The sequence below is a fragment of the Metopolophium dirhodum genome, chromosome 2, assembly GCF_019925205.1.
Source record: "Metopolophium dirhodum isolate CAU chromosome 2, ASM1992520v1, whole genome shotgun sequence".
NCBI classification, from domain to species: Eukaryota; Metazoa; Arthropoda; class Insecta; order Hemiptera; family Aphididae; genus Metopolophium; species Metopolophium dirhodum.
The window spans coordinates 36,787,329-36,804,951 of NC_083561.1; the positions used below are offsets into that span (position 1 = coordinate 36,787,329).

General features: G+C 29.2%; 1 protein-coding gene across 1 annotated transcript; it reads right to left on the minus strand.

Annotated features, from left to right (window-relative positions):
* Window positions 1-477: 477 nt before the first annotated feature.
* Window positions 478-9,341, minus strand: LOC132939298 (maltase 1-like). Its single transcript, XM_061006389.1, has 9 exons — window positions 9,095-9,341; window positions 8,845-9,024; window positions 8,559-8,734; window positions 6,673-7,037; window positions 5,430-5,613; window positions 4,747-4,939; window positions 2,641-2,839; window positions 995-1,141; window positions 478-853 (listed from the first exon to the last, which is right to left on the minus strand). Exons 1-9 carry the CDS (start codon window positions 9,270-9,272, stop codon window positions 688-690), a joined length of 1,788 nt encoding a protein of 595 aa, XP_060862372.1. The 5' UTR covers window positions 9,273-9,341; the 3' UTR covers window positions 478-687.
* Window positions 9,342-17,623: the final 8,282 nt, after the last annotated feature.

Genomic DNA, 17,623 nt, shown 5'->3' on the forward strand with positions numbered 1-17,623 from the left:
TAATCAATTATACATTGGGAAACCATGAATTTTTTTTTTTTTTTGGGGGGCGGGGATTTAAATATGCGGTCACAGGGAATAACATATATGAGTCGAAAGAAAACTATAACCACCGATGTGCCATAAATTATAACATGCTAGGTAAGCACTCAATTCACTGTGTGTGGAATGTGGATATTGTAGGTACAGTTAATTTATCACATAAATTTGTCACGTGATTACGCAAAACGTTGAGTGACTAAAATCCAATAGCGTACAGGTAATGAAAGCTATATTGTAATATAATATTATAATGCACGATAGTTCACTTTAGATGATTGATAATTTGAAATTGATAAATATGACTAGCTCAATAAATTTTTCAGAAACTTATCTGTTACCGAACGATGAGTGATATTTACTATCGTTATTGTATGAGACTCACATAATATCTTATTCCGTTCGATTAACTTTTTACATAAATAAAATCATCCGAGGTTGAATGTGTCCATACATTTTGTATTTTTCAATGATTATAACAATATATCCTATTAAATTATTATTTTATTCTTTTAACTAACAATTACAATCATAGCAGATATACCTAACACATGTTTACAATACACCTATAAAGTTATGATTGATTTTTTTTTTCACAATTTAATAGCTTTTTTAACTAATTATTTATTTTATTGCAAAATCTAAGAACTATTTATTACACATTTTAATGAAAAATAAGCAAAGTAGTAGTGCTTTTAATGTTATGAACAACCGAGTACCGGATGATTGTGTTGATCCTGTTTCGGTCGTTTCAGTTAGTATAATTGTGGCACCGGGACTTAGATCAATCCACTCTGCTGTTAATATTGATTTTCTAAAAATTAAACATTACATGAATATGCATATTGTATATTGTTGTATATTATATTAGATTGCTAATATTATTTGTTTAATGCAACAATCTTCCACAGTGGAATATTCTCTACTAATTTTTACAAAATTATTATGTACTAACCCGGTGTCAAAATTCGAGTTTACTGATCCAACAACAACAGTTAGAGATTCACACAAATTTGATATTTTGTCTGATAAACGTACACGCTGTGTATAATTTGAATCCATGTTGATAATTAACGTGTAATTCTCATGTCCTGGTAAAAATCTGGAAAATTGTATAAAATCATTTTTAATACTCGTTTATTTCTAAAAACTCATACGTTATTATTTTTTTTATAGATAAATATATATTTGTCATGTTTATATAACTAATAAAAATTTGCTCTCCGTGAACTTTCATAATTGAAAAGATTAAAAATGTCCAGACCAAAATGAATACTCTATAGCATTACGGTAGGATTTTCATTTTTTCTCTCAAACAACCAATAATTAATAAACAATAATATATAAAATATATGCAAAGTAATAAACAATTTATTTATCTTTCATCTATAAGCAAACTTTTTGTTGATGACAGAGTGTTATTACTTAAATAGTATAAATGCGATATTAAATTAATTAATATGATATTAATACAATGATGAGACAAGTCAGTTTCATATTATTATTACATTTCAGATAAAAGAAAATTGCTTAGCGTCTTATTAATTTTACAATTTATTATAGGATATTTCTTTATGTTATTATTCAAACAATCGAATTAGGTATTTAAGTAAATTTTTATTTTTATCCCTTGTAAAAAACTAACTGAATTTTACCGTTAATTATAATATTATGGACGATAGTGAAAAGTTTGGTGCTCTAAAAAATATATTGCTGTAATATTATACTTTAAAACTGAAATGGTATTCACGATCATTTGTTGGCTTCCTGACTAAAATTTAGTTTTTGTTTTTGTTATTCTCGTGGTACATATATAAATTAACTTATTTATTAGTAATTTACGTTAAAAAACCGGCTTAGATGATGGTCGGGGGTGTAGGTATATCATTTTGGGTAAACTATTTGACTCACTATGTAAAAAAAAAACATTATTGTTAAACCAATATATTGTTTGCTTAGCTCAGAATCTAAAATACCTGATGGTAGGGGTAATATGTGTAGGTAGGTTCCCACAGGTTATTTAATATTCTAAGTCAACATTTTTTATGTGGGCAGTATGTAGTTATTCACAATTACAAACCTTTTTACTCCAGTGTGTATATTGTTAATTAACTACTAGAAAGACATTTCTGCATAGGAATATCAAATTTAAAATGTATAATATTATATTGTCATTCAAAAAAGAAAAAAGAAATTTCTCTATTTTGAGAAAAATATAAGATTTATAATAATATGGTCTTATGGCAGGTCAAATTTAAAAAAAATTACCGTTCTACTTTTCACAATCGAGATTGTTGAGAACATTTTGTAAATGTCATTGCTTTATTTTGCCTAACCATTTTATATTTTCATATACCCTTAGACCTCTTAAACCTATTAGCTATAAACAAACAATTTATCATATTCATTTTAACAAATATATTTTTAACTTATGAATTAATATTAAAAATTATTTTTTTTTTAAATATTGTCTTATAATAACTTCAAAGTTATATAAAAATAATAAAATCAATAACGTAAATTGTTGTCGAGATAACACGAATAAGTACATTTTTAGATTAGTTTTGAAGCTAAGCTACATAATAATCATTGGATATTTACCTGTTTAAAACAAACACTTTATCGTTAAAAATTTCAGTCGCCAAACCGCCTTTTTTAAACGTTTCAGTCTGCCGTAATTTCGATACTGATTTGAAAAAGTTCAAATAACTTTTAGGATCGTAGCTTTCAGACCGCACATTTCTCGTGACATAATCTGCGTGTACCGCGACCCATGGTTCATGTGTACCATCAGAGAATCCTAAATAATATAAAGTATTATTTCATTATTAATTCATAAAAAGTGACATAATGTCAAAACTAACAATTTTTTTCAGTATCATTATTGTTTGTTATTATAGACAGTCTCATCTCTTGATCTATGTATTTCTTACATATTAAGCATAATATTATACAATGTGTCCTGTGAAGAAGTGATCGGCCGGCGTCATGTTATGATTGTATACCTTAAGGCTTAAAGCTTAAGTTATGGAAAAAAAATCCATTAAAGAGTCTAACTTTTTTTAGTTATGGGTAATTCAACTTTTTTTATACAAAACTGAACCAACCTAGCACATTTGCTGACGTACCTTCAACAATTTTAAATTTTTCAAAATCTTTATTTTTTTAATCTATTTTATTATGTTATCGTCTAACATACACAGTTAAACCAGAAATGTACAAATTATTTTTATTAAATTAAAAACAGTAAAAAAAATTAGCAAATATTAGCATTTTTAAAAGGAAATTGCGTAGGTATAACTCCAAAATAACAGAGTATTTACTACAGTTTTTATTTTTATTTTATTATTCAAAAGAATTATACTATTTTTAATTTAATGAAAATAATTTGTACTTTTTAGTTTAACTGTGTATGTTAGATAATACAAGACAGTGGGGGTTATACATGTGATTTAATGGGGGGGGGACGGAAATAAAATCAACACTCCCCCACCCCATAGCATTTTTATATTTATAGTATATACATATAATATAAAATATACACACGGATTATAGGTATAAAACATAAATGTATAATAATGTTTATATATTAATAATATTAAGTTATTAACACACTTTAACATTAATCTTTAAAAAAATAATATATAAATGTATTGATTTGCAAAATATAATTATAATTTTTTTTTTTTGCTTAGCAAAACGTATAATAATAATATCTATATTAACTTCACAAGTTGTTAACTTCAACCATGCCTTCAATCTAAATAAATAAAGCAAATCATATATAGCATTGAAATATTTTAAATAAAAAAATATTAATCAAGCAATTACTTAAAAGCATTCAACTATGCAAAACTATTACATATTTTTAATGAAAATACTTATAAAGGAATATTATGAAAAGCATAAGCGAAGACAATTAAGTAGGTACTAATTTTTCCATAATATAAGCAAATAATATTTTTAATTTTAGTAGAGTGAAGTAAACAAGAAAAGTAAATTTTTTAATCATTTGTATTGTATGATATACACTATACATTTAGTAAATATTAAACTTAATATAATAAAATATACTAATTTACCTTGAAATTCGAGTTTTTTTTTAAAAATATTTATTGAGCAATACCTAATACTCAAGAATAGGTAAGTAAGTATACATTACTTATAATAGGTACCTTCTAAGCGTAGAAAAGCGTCGTTCTACTGAATACTATGTTAAAATATTATTCGTGGTTAAAACGAAAAAATACGTCCCAGTTCCTTACGTTAATAGTTTGACCTGGTTTCTGGAATATCTTTGTCATATTATGAGGATTTTGATAAGTACCAGAAATATAAATTACTATAATAATATAAGTTAAGTACTACATTTCATAAATATAAATTCTTGTAAGTAGCATAAAAACCAAAATATCGTTAAAAACTGACGTAGGTACAATGATATTGTTTTTATCTTAAAATTGTATAGTGGGTGTATAGTGGGTTGTATATTCACTGGAATATTAAAGCAAACATTGTAACAACACATTGTTTCTGCTGAATGCAAATTTTATATTTCGTACGTTTACTAGGCCGAGACAACACTTATGGGTGTGACTTACACTTTTAAATAATAAACTGATATATGACTACAATGATACGTAGATATAAGGTGTTTGAAATCGTAGTGAGTATTTTTGACACGTTTTGACTATAATAGGTACCTACCAGCGTATTTCGTATCATCCCACTGCATAGGTCCTCTTGCATAATTAATTTTATCTGGTATGCTTTCCATTCCGATTTCTCCTCCATACAGAACTATGGATACACCCGGTAGAAATAAAGACATAGCGTTCAATCCATCAATTAATTCTGTACCATAATAAGTAGGAAATCTTGGATGGTCGTGGTTTTGGATCTAAATTTTTATGTTGAATTATGATCAAAATAATATTAAGAGCCGTAATAATAACCTATTCAATGTGATATTATATTTAAAAAAACCATACATTTTTGTATACCTGGGTATTAAAAATAATTCAAATTTAAAGATCTTTAAATAATTTTTAATATATATATATTATTTACTACTATTGTAAGAATAGTATATATTACAAGAAGATACCGACACTCCTTAGAACGTGAATTGAATAAAATCACGATACAATTAAAAGCTTAAAATACAGATTTTTCGAAAATTAAAATTAATCAATTACAAATATATAACTAATGATGATATCGAAAAAGTCCACAAGACATCACTATACTAAATGTCATTATGAATAGAAATGTATAGACCTATTATAATTTTAAAAATGTCAAATATTGAACAATAAAAGTATAATGTTATATCTTATATGCAATTATTATAATTAGTATAATATATTATAACTCATAATATAAATTACCACTGAATTAAATGTTGATCCAAATGGCATACTAGTTATCCAATTTTCTATTTTTCTCGCAAAATCATTCGGAATAATACTTATTGAATCTTCCATTAAATCAAAATTTGTCGGTACTTCAACTCCAATAGTGTAATATTTATATAAAACACTGTGATTGGTAAATGATTCAGTCATTATTATCCTGAAAGAAGATCTTAATTAAAGTTATAATGCCATTATTAACGATTAGACCCTAAATGTAAAATACGTTATTTGTAGCAATAACTAATCATACATAGCCACATATAGGTAGCTTGCAAATTTTAGGATCCATTGCAAATATTGTGTAATGCCTATTAAGTTTGTTTATATACATTTTAAGATTTCTTTAATTAAGGTGGATGCTGTATTCATGTTGACACTCTGTAAAATACCCATCGTACACATTATATACCTTACGGATTTAGTACACAGTGATAGTGACTTGATAAAATATGTTTTACTTAGCGAATAATTGCCTCAATCTATACGATAATAAGGAAACAAATTGCACATTGGGTAATCCACATTTAACATACGAAAATCATCAAATATTATTAAAATTTTCAAATTTATAGTTTTTACATAATTTTAATATATTAAAAAAAAAAATTTCACAATTTAAAATTGATGTATAAAATTCGAATTTTTAAATAGTATTTTATGAGTTATTAGTAGGTATTTAAAGTTTAGATGATCCAAGTGGAGTGATACATGAGTACACTGTAAAATATTGGTCCACTACTCAACTCATCTAACCATTAAAGTTTAAATAATATTAATTGATCACCTTGCCCGAATTTTGATTTTTATAGATTGAAATACTCTGAATAACATCTTGCGTGGAAATATAAAAATTAAAAAATATATATTGTCATTCGAAAGATTACGAAAAAACCACATGACAAGGATTAAAAATAGTAAAATATCATTTTTTTCCAGACTTGTTGATTTGTAATGTTTAAAAGAATCATTTTCAAAAACGTTAGCGTTTTCTGAAATAATGAGTGTATTAAGTAGATTAAATTGATCATCTCGGATATAATTCATTAATATCCTTATTTAATAATATTTTGTATTAGCCTATACTACATGATTTAATTAAAACATATGTCCATATACCCCAATATAAAAATAAATAAATATCAAACTAGAAATAGTCTAATAAAAAACCTGCTTTAAAACGAGCACTATATAAAATTAATTAGATGATTTCTCAAACCTTGTATGATGATCTTTTTGTTTGAATTCATCTAGTAATAAACGCCATTCTTTAATCAAATCATATACTTCGATTTGATCTCCTGTATACATATGATCTAAATTAAAATAATCAACCGCTGGATTACTTTTATTTAATTTTGGTTCGTCTTTCATTGATTCGCTTTCGTATACATGTTTTAACGCATCGATTCGAATACCATCAATTCCTAATTCTATCCAATAGTTCAAAATATTCTTCATTTCTTCGTGAACTTTTTCGTTACGAAAGTTTAAATCGGGTATATTACGAATGAACTGCGCGTAATAAAACTGTTTGCGAGTATCATGCCACACCCAAGAACTGTTTTTATCAGAAATCATTTGCTAAAAACAATTGAATATTAATTAATTAAACATGTATAGGTAGTACTACAGGTGGTTCAAACTGTTCGATTTTTGAAGAATCGAACCAAACTGTAGAAGTTCAAAAGTCACACTTAGATTTTAAAAAATTATCTAAATAACTATTTAAAAAAATTGGAAAATATATGTATCAAACAAAAATGTTTTATATTTTGGTATGACATAAAACTAAAAAGTGTGATTCAAAATTTAATTCAAAAGCTCTGTTCGACTTCAGTTCGGTATTAAACAAAATGTTTGGTACGAGTTCGGTTTGATGTTGAACATATCGTTTAATTCGAGTTCGACATCACACTATTGTGTGATCTAATTACGATCTAATTATTCAGTTCAACATCCGATTAAAAAGTTAGGTTCAAAACCATATATTTTAGTTCAACCCACCTCTAATATGTACATGTATTAGCCTATTTATAATTTATATATTATATTAAAACTAGCTAAATTACCCGGCTTTGTCCGGAGAAAATTGAGATTGTTCAACTCCCTTTGGGTGTAACTCACTACGGGAGCAATGTCTTTTTAAGTGTAAATTATATTATATTTTAATTTACAGCCATCCTAATCGGCGTTTTTCGTGAGTTTCACTTGTAATTATGTGAGCAGTATATTTAAAGTAGACAATCTACCTACGGTAAATTGTAGACCCCGCGAGGTGCATACGTAAGTGTATAATTTTACTCTAAAGTATTAAAGTTACACCAAGTTTGACGTTTTTACTTAATTCGACCTAAGGAGGATAGGATACAATCCGGTGGTTTTTTATCGTCCGGAAAAAATTATCAATTAACACAAAATCTAAACATAACCTAACCGTACTAATATCCGATGAATAAAAATGAACTAAACATTCATAATATGTAAAGATAAATAAGTAATCAGGAAAAATAAGAAAAAAAGTTCAACAAATTGGGCCATCGAAACCGTGGATTGAAACTCGAGACATTCTACACTAAATTACAAAGAAGTGCCACTGCGCGAACAGGTTCATCGCATTTGGTGGTATTTTCTTAGATTACGTAATGGATTTCGAATTTACGTTTAAAAAGATTGGTCGATAAAAATTATACTATATCTTAAAGTAAGCTGGTGTTTTGTTATTTGTTACCACAGAATTCTATGGGAAAATTTATCCAGAGCCAAAATTAAATTACAAATTACAAATTTGTGGTTACTATATTATAGTTAGCACTTGTGTCATTTTTTGTGGCATATTTTGACTCTTAGGTGCATGGGCAACGTACCTGATATTTTGTCGTAATTTCAAAGAATAGTGACTCTTAGAACTGTTTATATATTATTTAAGTAAATGATACGTTAACATTTAATTTTAACTATCAACATTCTGCATTTACAAGTGCTAGTCGAGCAAGAAAAAAGTAAGCTCTGGGAGAGAATGTTCTGAATATTATGTCTCTAACGTAAGTATACTATATAGTATAATAAGATACAATCCTAATCTAATTACATTTTAAACATTACCCAGTTATTTGGCACGATGGGCGTTATACTGTTATTTTTTAAAACTTCCTCTTGATTTTTTGCATCTTTCCAAATATAGTAATCTGCATAATGAGTTTCATTATTGACAGACCTTTTAAACCAAATGTGTTTATCACTGGTATGATTAGGAACAAAGTCCATGATGACTTTTAAATCTATAACATTATTATTTTGTAATATATTTAAATATAACTAAGTTAATAATTATAATGGTTTGAGTTTAGTTCAATAATATATTGTTATATAAAATACATTATTCACATACTTTTTGAATGTGCAGCGTTTAAAAGATCTTTTAAATCATCAATTGTACCAAAAACAGATTGTACTTCTAGATAATTGGTTATGTCGTAGCCACCAGATTCTAAAGGTGATTCGAAAAATGGCGTCAGCCAAATAGCGGTTACTCCTATATCGACGAGGTAATCCAATTTTTGAGTTATACCTGTTAGTGGAAAACGATTTTTTTTAACAAAATTAAAATAAATATCAGTTACAACATTAATTAAAAGTACCTTTAAAATCGCCTGATCCATCACCATCTGAATCTTTGAATGACAACGGGAATATTTCGTAAATTATAGCATTTTGCCACCAATCCAATTCAACGGCTGGTTGTAGTATTACTTTACAATGCATTAATTGTATGCTAGTAATTAACAAAAAAGTCCAACGCATTATTTTATTAGCCATTATACCATCTAAAAACTATACAGTGATTTATTATTATATGGCTGGTGTAAAAGTCTACTTTATAGTGAATAAATCATTACTTCTACTCGTATTTATATAGGCAGGCAGTGTTTAAGACTGGTTCAAGGTAGAAAATAAATATTTATTCTACTTATCTAAGTCATAAATCTAACCCATAAAATTATATAAAACTAACTTAAACTTAATGTAGAACTGGATTAAAAGTGAATGCAGACATTTATATTGCCTTATTGTTAATAGAACTATCGTATACAAATGTTAATAATTGTATCTTCTTAATATTTTACGGTTTATTCTCTGCTATAAATGCTAATAAAACTAATCATAGATTGTCAGTCCGCCGCGTGCTTGCTAACACTGAATCAATAAATTGCATTATTATTAGTTGTGCCGTGAAACATAAGATATAATACAAGATATATATTTATATTTTTGTTGTTTTTTTTTTAAAAAAAAGCTTATTAGTGGCTGATAGCTTTAAAGCATCTGACAGTTGTTTAGCTGTATATATAACTCAAACAATGTGAACTAAAAATTTAAGAATCAATAAATGATTATTAAAATCTTAGAATCAAAATAACTAATCATTGATGTGCTATATTAAATACTGATAATTTGGTACAATTTTATAGAAATTAACAATTTCCCCCCATATGCTGGCACTATAATATGAGTTTTGATTTTTTTTTTAGGTAGGTACCTACTCGATTTTGTAGAATTGTAGCTTGGTGTAAAGTTGGCATAATTTTCTAAGTAATGTCACCACTCGCATGAACGTGTTTTCCTGTATAAAGGTCTAAGCATTAATTTCCCAATCATTAAATTTTTGATTATTGCATCATCGACTAGGGTGAAAATTCTGGGCTGAGCCTCCCAGCCCCCCACCCTAGTTCAGGACCGGATTGGACAAATTCAGCCCACCGAGTTTTCCGTACTTTACCAGCATACTTACAAACTGGCAGCCCTTGGGTACGTTCTAATTCCGTGCATAGTTTTTTTTATTTTATAGTCTCCATTTCTTCAACTTTTAACTCTTAATATATTTTTAGTCAGCGCGGCCCCTCATGACTTGAACGGCCCAAAATGGTCGTGGCCCGCCGAGTTTTATTCGGTAACTCGCCGGGCTAATCCGGCCCTGCCCTAGTTACGCCAATGATCATTACTATCACCATTGGTAAAGCTGCATACATTTTTGGATTTTAAAATCGTAATACCAAACAGTTGACGTATCTATAGTAGTTTTCATAATATTTTGGCATTAGTTTGGTTAATTATAGAATATATAGTGGTATTATGGCATCCTTACTAGGCTAACAATGAATTATAATTAGGCTAGAACGTGCTCAGAATAGGTTCTTTTCGTATATGGCCCATATTTTTCATTCTAGCCATGATAAGCGGTGTGAGTTGGAAATACCAATTATATTGAAAAGTACTGGAGAATTTCTACTTTAATTTGAAAGCTATATTTTAATATGTATAAAATTATAACGCACGATAGTTCACTTTAGATGATTGATGATTTGAAATTTATAAATTTGACTAGCTCTATAAGTTTATCGAAAACTTATGTGTTACCGAACGGCGAGTGATATTTACTATCGTTATTGTATGAAACCCACATAATATCTTAATCCGTTCGATTTATTTTTTACATAAATTGTTGATGAATTATTATTAGACCATAATTATGACGATGATTGTCTGGCCAGCGATTTATTATACATTTATAATCTATATTATGTCTCTGAATTTACTTCAATAATGTTATGCTCGTTCTCGAATTTCATTGAACAGTATCGAGTAGACATTCAGATTCATTTTCGGCATAATCTGTCAATATTTTGAGTAAAACAATTACGCATTATTAAGGCGAATCGTTTTCATACGTCTTATGATTTATCTTTTCATATTTAAAACACAACTATAGTGTACTATTTCTGGAAATAAATTAATGATAATTAGCTTATATAATCAGATGTGTAGCATATATATATATATTGTATATTTCTCCAGTGTGACACACAATCAAACAAATATTATAATATTATATGGTCCAAATTTCAAACGAATTAAATCTTTATTACCACACTGTAGCGTACGTATAGCACACTCTGTGGCCTAGATCACACCATGATATGTGATAATTTAATAATATGACAGTGAAATTACTTGACAGAAGAGGCCGTACGATTTTCAGTGGCCTTAATTGTCATACCCCCCTATCACCCACATATCACCCCCACCCCACTTTTAACTCATCAAACTACTATAATAATATTCATTATTAAATATAATATTTTATGACCAATTGCTTAATGCTGGCTAAATCCTAATTTTTATTGTACATTGTCTTCCTCTTTATTTTTATTTGTTCAGTGTTATCATATTTTTAATTGCTGTCATAATATTTTTTTTTATTAAAAGCACTTGAATAAAAAATAAAATAACTACCAAAAAATTCACGTACACAGATATTTGATACATATTTCATATTTTATATAAAGTCGGCAACCTACTACTTACAAAATATCGAAAAATGAAAATATAAAAAAACTCTATTTACAATATTTCTAACAAATTCGTGTCGAGTTCACGTAGATATATCTTATTCAAATATAAAATATTATTGTATCAATATCTCTTGGCAAACATCGCGTGTTTTAAGACAAATATAAGACATGTAAAAATAAATTGACTTGTTTCATCGCGCACTACTTCACTGAAAATCTAAATGGTTTTTTTGTTGATGTTATTTCTTCTTGAAGTGTGGATATTTTGATAAATCGTGAGCATTCTATCCGGTGGATTTACTGCGGCAAAATATGTGTACGACACGCATGGATACAATATAATATTATACCAACAACTATTCTTGAGAATTTAAGATTAGGTACGTATACGAAAAATAAAAATTACTGTACCAGTTTTATAAGCTAATGAGTTTTTTATACTCGCAAACTTTCCGAAACAATATGGAGTGACGTCCCCGCGCACGTGATGTTTTTTTTGATCTACTTTGGAATGATTTTTAGGTTTCGAATCTATTTTTAATGATGAATTAAAAACCACTGCAAACGATTTCGTTAACCATATAGGCATACGTGCAATAATATTACGCAGTACCTCGGCTTCTATACCAAATCTTTGTGGATTTTATGGAGCCAAAAGTAGCAAGTAAAAATGTAATCCAAACGGGATACTTAATAAGGTAGGTAACACGCTGATTGTGCCGATCGATGTTCGGTACCCTGTGGTAAAATACTGGTAGGTATGTTTATTGATAATATTATTGCGTATGCGCCGACCAATTTCAAAACCTGTCTATTGATGTGCTATGATATTAATATCTTAAAAAGTAGCAAAATAAGTAACGTTTTCTGTTTTATTTTAATTTTTAAGTTAACATTTCCAAGTCAATAGGAAGTGTCATTACTGAGTGGCTTCTTCCAACGACTCACTCGTGTCACTGTAATTTAGTCCATATATTTTTATTGTGCCACAGGGTACAGATTGTATATTTCTTATGAAAAAAAAAAAGTTAACATTTACCTATGTTTCCTCCTTTTATCTACATTATATTATATTATTACTTATCTTAAAGACAACATATTTAATTAGTGACTTATACAAAATTAAGATTTGGGTGATCTGGATTTTGTAATGTTTCCTGGCCTAGTACGTTTCGATAGGCATTATTTCTTACAATTTATGTTTTTCTTTGAGATTATTATTATTTACACTTTATATTACCATATTTTCCATTAGTTTCGACAGTTAAATTCGATGATTTGGAGTCAAAACGGTGTTTGGAATAATATTATTACATAGTAATAAATATATTATATTTTACCCTAAACGTTTTTCCAAAATAAAGGTTTGTAATGTAATTATTTATTAGTTATTACTAAATAACTTATTCGTATAATATATTAATATCAATGTCCATTTCATAAAACATTTTGTTGATTTCAGTTTTTTTAAATTAAAGTGAATGGTATTTATTTTTTGTACCTATTTTTTTTTTAATTTTTCCGTGCACTTATTACTGAAATATGTTAATCATTTTATATAAAATTTAAATTCTACGAGTTATTTATTTGTAATTTACTATATTATATTTGATCGTTTTGCTAGATTTTGATGTTGGTACGTTTTTCATAAATACACTGGCGCAAATATTCGGTAAAAACAACAATTGATGAACACCAGAAACGATATGCATGAAACACCATTCCTATTCGAGAGATCCAACTCCCCCGCCCTCCCCCACCCCATCAAACTGTGAACTGCGCTCACAATATAACTTGGTAACAATAATAATAATAATAATAATAATAATATCTGACGGGAATAATAATTATTAATATGTAGCAGGTATAGGTTTAATACTACCTATATATGTATATTGTATACTAAATTTGTTAACACCATAATGACGACACCGCCGTTATAAATTACCGTCCGTCGGGTCGCGGTATAATAATAATAACAATAATATATTTAACAACTAACTGTTATTAAATAATATTATGCGTACACACATTATTATTGCCTCCAAATAGTGTTCGAGTGCACAGACGGGGCTCGCATTATACAGAGTGATTCACGCGGCGTTGCTCACTCCCTTTTCCCCCTCATTAATGAATTTATTCAAATTCTGATTTTTGGAATTTTCAAATATTATACTCTAAGACCGATATTTTTCCAGATCCGACATTTCGTAAAACGTCCATTGTCATGGTTACGTATTAACACAACCTAATATCCAGAATTTGTAACAAATGTATAGAATTTAATTACAAATAAAATAAAGTATTGTTTGGCTCGTCTTTGAATTATTTGCTTGATATATTTTAGAAATGTATTATGAATTCTAATGCTGGATACCAGAAAGCGTTCAAATAACGGAAACTTAATGAGTTAGAACAAAGGGAATTTATAATTAATAATTCGTTTAGCTAAAATTAAGTTTTATTTGATTATTTGTTATTAAGTAATAAATCAACCTTTAACGTAGCTTACTATTAAGTACTATACAAATTATATATTATAAAAAAATCAATAAATTAGATTATCGATTATATGCATATTATGTAAATGTCAGAATATGCCGTTGTCACACGGCTGTATCATTTGCAAAGACTATCTATATAAGTATTAACTATAAAGAACTATTGTTCTTATAATATTATTGTGTTTACTTGCGAGTAATACATTGTTAAGAGGACGTGATAACCGCATGTGTTGTCTCCGTCTTACAAGTGCGTAACATACCAAATTCTACGCGAAGCAGAACACGTGTAGCTCCGTTAGTTTAAAAATTAGAGTGAATATTTACCTCTTATAAAATCTAAAGGTAAGATTACTATCTGGACAACCTCGCGGGCTTTTTATTATCATTTAATTTTGAAGCGAGCCATGAGTATTTTAAAATTGTGAATTGTTTGTACATTTTAAAGTATTCATAACTCGCTTAAAAATTAAAATATAATTAAAAGCTCATGAGGTTGTCTAGATAATAATCTTACCTTTAGATTTAATAAGAGGTCAATTTACTCTAATTTTTATATGAACGGAACTACGCGTGTTTTGCTGAGCGTAAAATTTGCTATGTTATGCAGTTGTAAGACGGAGACAACACATGCGAGTATCACGTCCACTTAAGTTCATGCATGTTGTGAACGCTTTTATATAATCATCCGAGGTCGAATGTGTCCATACATTTTGTATTTTTCAATGATTATAACAATAATTATTTATATATTTTGAATTTACCAATTGTTTAATAACAATACAGATTGTATTCATTAATTTGTTCACATTAACCGATAAACTCACTTCATGTGCCGGGGATCCACATCAATTATTACCGATCTGGTGAAAAATAATATGATTCCGATAATATCCTGAGTGATATATTATAATATGGCTATAACAATTATTGTACATTTGTACTACTAACAAATAGATTTGTGAGATGTCCAGTTAAATGAACGAAAATGACCCCACGCTATGTTTTCTCATATGATATGTGTGTCTTTTGTAAACTAATCTTCATAAAGCTCTAAAATACAAAATAGCGCTAAAAATAAAATATAGGAGGTTACTAAGCAAATTCTGATCGATCAGTGAAAAAGAACACAAAGACATAGTTAGTTCATAATTAAATAAATCCGGTCAACCAGAAGTACCTGTACAATAGTTGATAGTTCGCTGTTCAACTATTCTTTATAATATTATATATACCTAGAAACTGTTAAATATTGAACTTGCACTAAATTTCATTTGTATTTTAAAGTTTTTGATTCATATTGAATTCAAATAAAAGAAAAACGACAGATTCGTTTTATACTTCAATATCCATACACACGTGCAATGCAATTTTAACAACGAACGTCTACAATCGTACGGACGAACGCCTGTCATGTGTATTATCGGTGTAAACAACTAAAATCTTCGGGAAACGTCTTATTTTTCTTGTACCGCACTTGATTTTTCGATCATATACAAGCATTTCGTTCCAGGTGACCTTTGTCGCCACCATCACTCTGTATATTTTATTGGAGTATCTGCCCCGCAGCCATTTGTGCGTACCACGCACACCGACTCTGACATTTCTACATCGCGCTCGGCCGTCATCTTTCCGGGTCGTCGAACGAAACTAATTGGACGTTTTCAAACTGTTTGGCCAAGACGAAATTTCCTGCTGCAGTGACCTGCTGCAGGACGCAAGACGAACACACGGGGCTCGGGGGTTGCGTAGATCGGGTGCGTGTTTACCCTCGCAGTGCACACTTGTATATAAGTCTGCTGCTGCTCTGTGTGTATATATATATATATATACTATATGATATTATACATGGCGTGAGATGGAGAATAGTAGATAGGCGGGAAGGAATAGAGTCGATAAGGTGATGGGGACAGAGAAAAATAGAGAGAGAGAGAGAGAGGGAGAGAGAAACTGCGAATGGGAAAAACCTTGTGCACATAATCGTGTATACTCGTACGGATATGGTACGTATTTCCCTCATATCCGGTACCCCACCCACCCACCCACCAACACCACCTTAACCCCGGTCCCCAACTTCTGCCACCTCACCATTTCGTCGTCTCGTTTATCATTTTTCCATGTATATATTGCACACACGCATTCTCCCGCCAGCGCGTATTACATAATGTATACACTTTTACGGACGCACGGGGAAATTACGGTTTCACGCGCGCACAAAAACTTAGAATAAGAATATCAATTCCGTAAAATGTCAAATTTATTCCAGTAGCTTGCACCGTTGTTTTGTTTTTTTTTTCAGAATTTCGCGTAACTACAGCTCGTTACATAGGTCACCGTACAGAAATTTACATTTATTTCGGCGGTTGTAATATAGTTGTATGGTATAGCGATAGCTACGATAACGGGCGGTTAACTTACTATTTTCAGCTACGTAGCTACATAGACATATACATTATCGTAATGAAAAGGCCGATAACCAAAAAATAAGTGTGCTTATTCGACTTATAACGCGGCGTTCTGTTTAATTGCATACCGGAAGTAATTATAAAACTGCTGGACGTATGCTATCGTGTTTCAACATTAATTTAAACACTTAGAAAAACTTGTTGGTACTCCAATAACGGGTAATTAACTTAAGACCACGTGGCGCCGACTCCATGAAATACTAACGGGGAAGCTTGGGATTCCCAAAGACAATGGCGCGACCTAAAACAGTAATAAATAAACATTTCATTTCATTGTGATAACATTTGAACTCGTACCTACTAGTAAAATATGGTTCGAGCATTTTGTTCTGCACAGTGTAAATATGGTTTTCAACCGCCATTTCGTACGACAGTATATTTTGTACACCGTGATGGTAATAATTCGTAGTGGAGTATTTGAGAGAGAGGAATTAGGAGGATCACCTCCACAAATCCCTGGGGTACTTATTTTTATTTTTATGTTCGTATAATTGTAAATATAGTCTATATTGTTGATAACACGATATTGTAAAATTAGTATTAAATAAAACATCAAAAAACTAATGCTAAAAAAAATTAATTTGAATATGGATGACTGATGAGAGAGTCCCAGGAGGGCTTGGGCGGGAATTCAGCACACTAAAACGTCTGTCAAGTTTCCAAATTCCAAATTCAGTAATAACTTACGTTAAAAAAAATATGATGAGGTGTGAGGAAACTACAGTTCCCTTGCAAAAAACTCTATGCCTAAATGTATGCCTTCTGTATTAATGTATTAGATTTTCTCAAACTATTTTAATATTCCCCCCTACAGAAGCTTGATTCCGATGTAACAACTGTAATGTGTTATG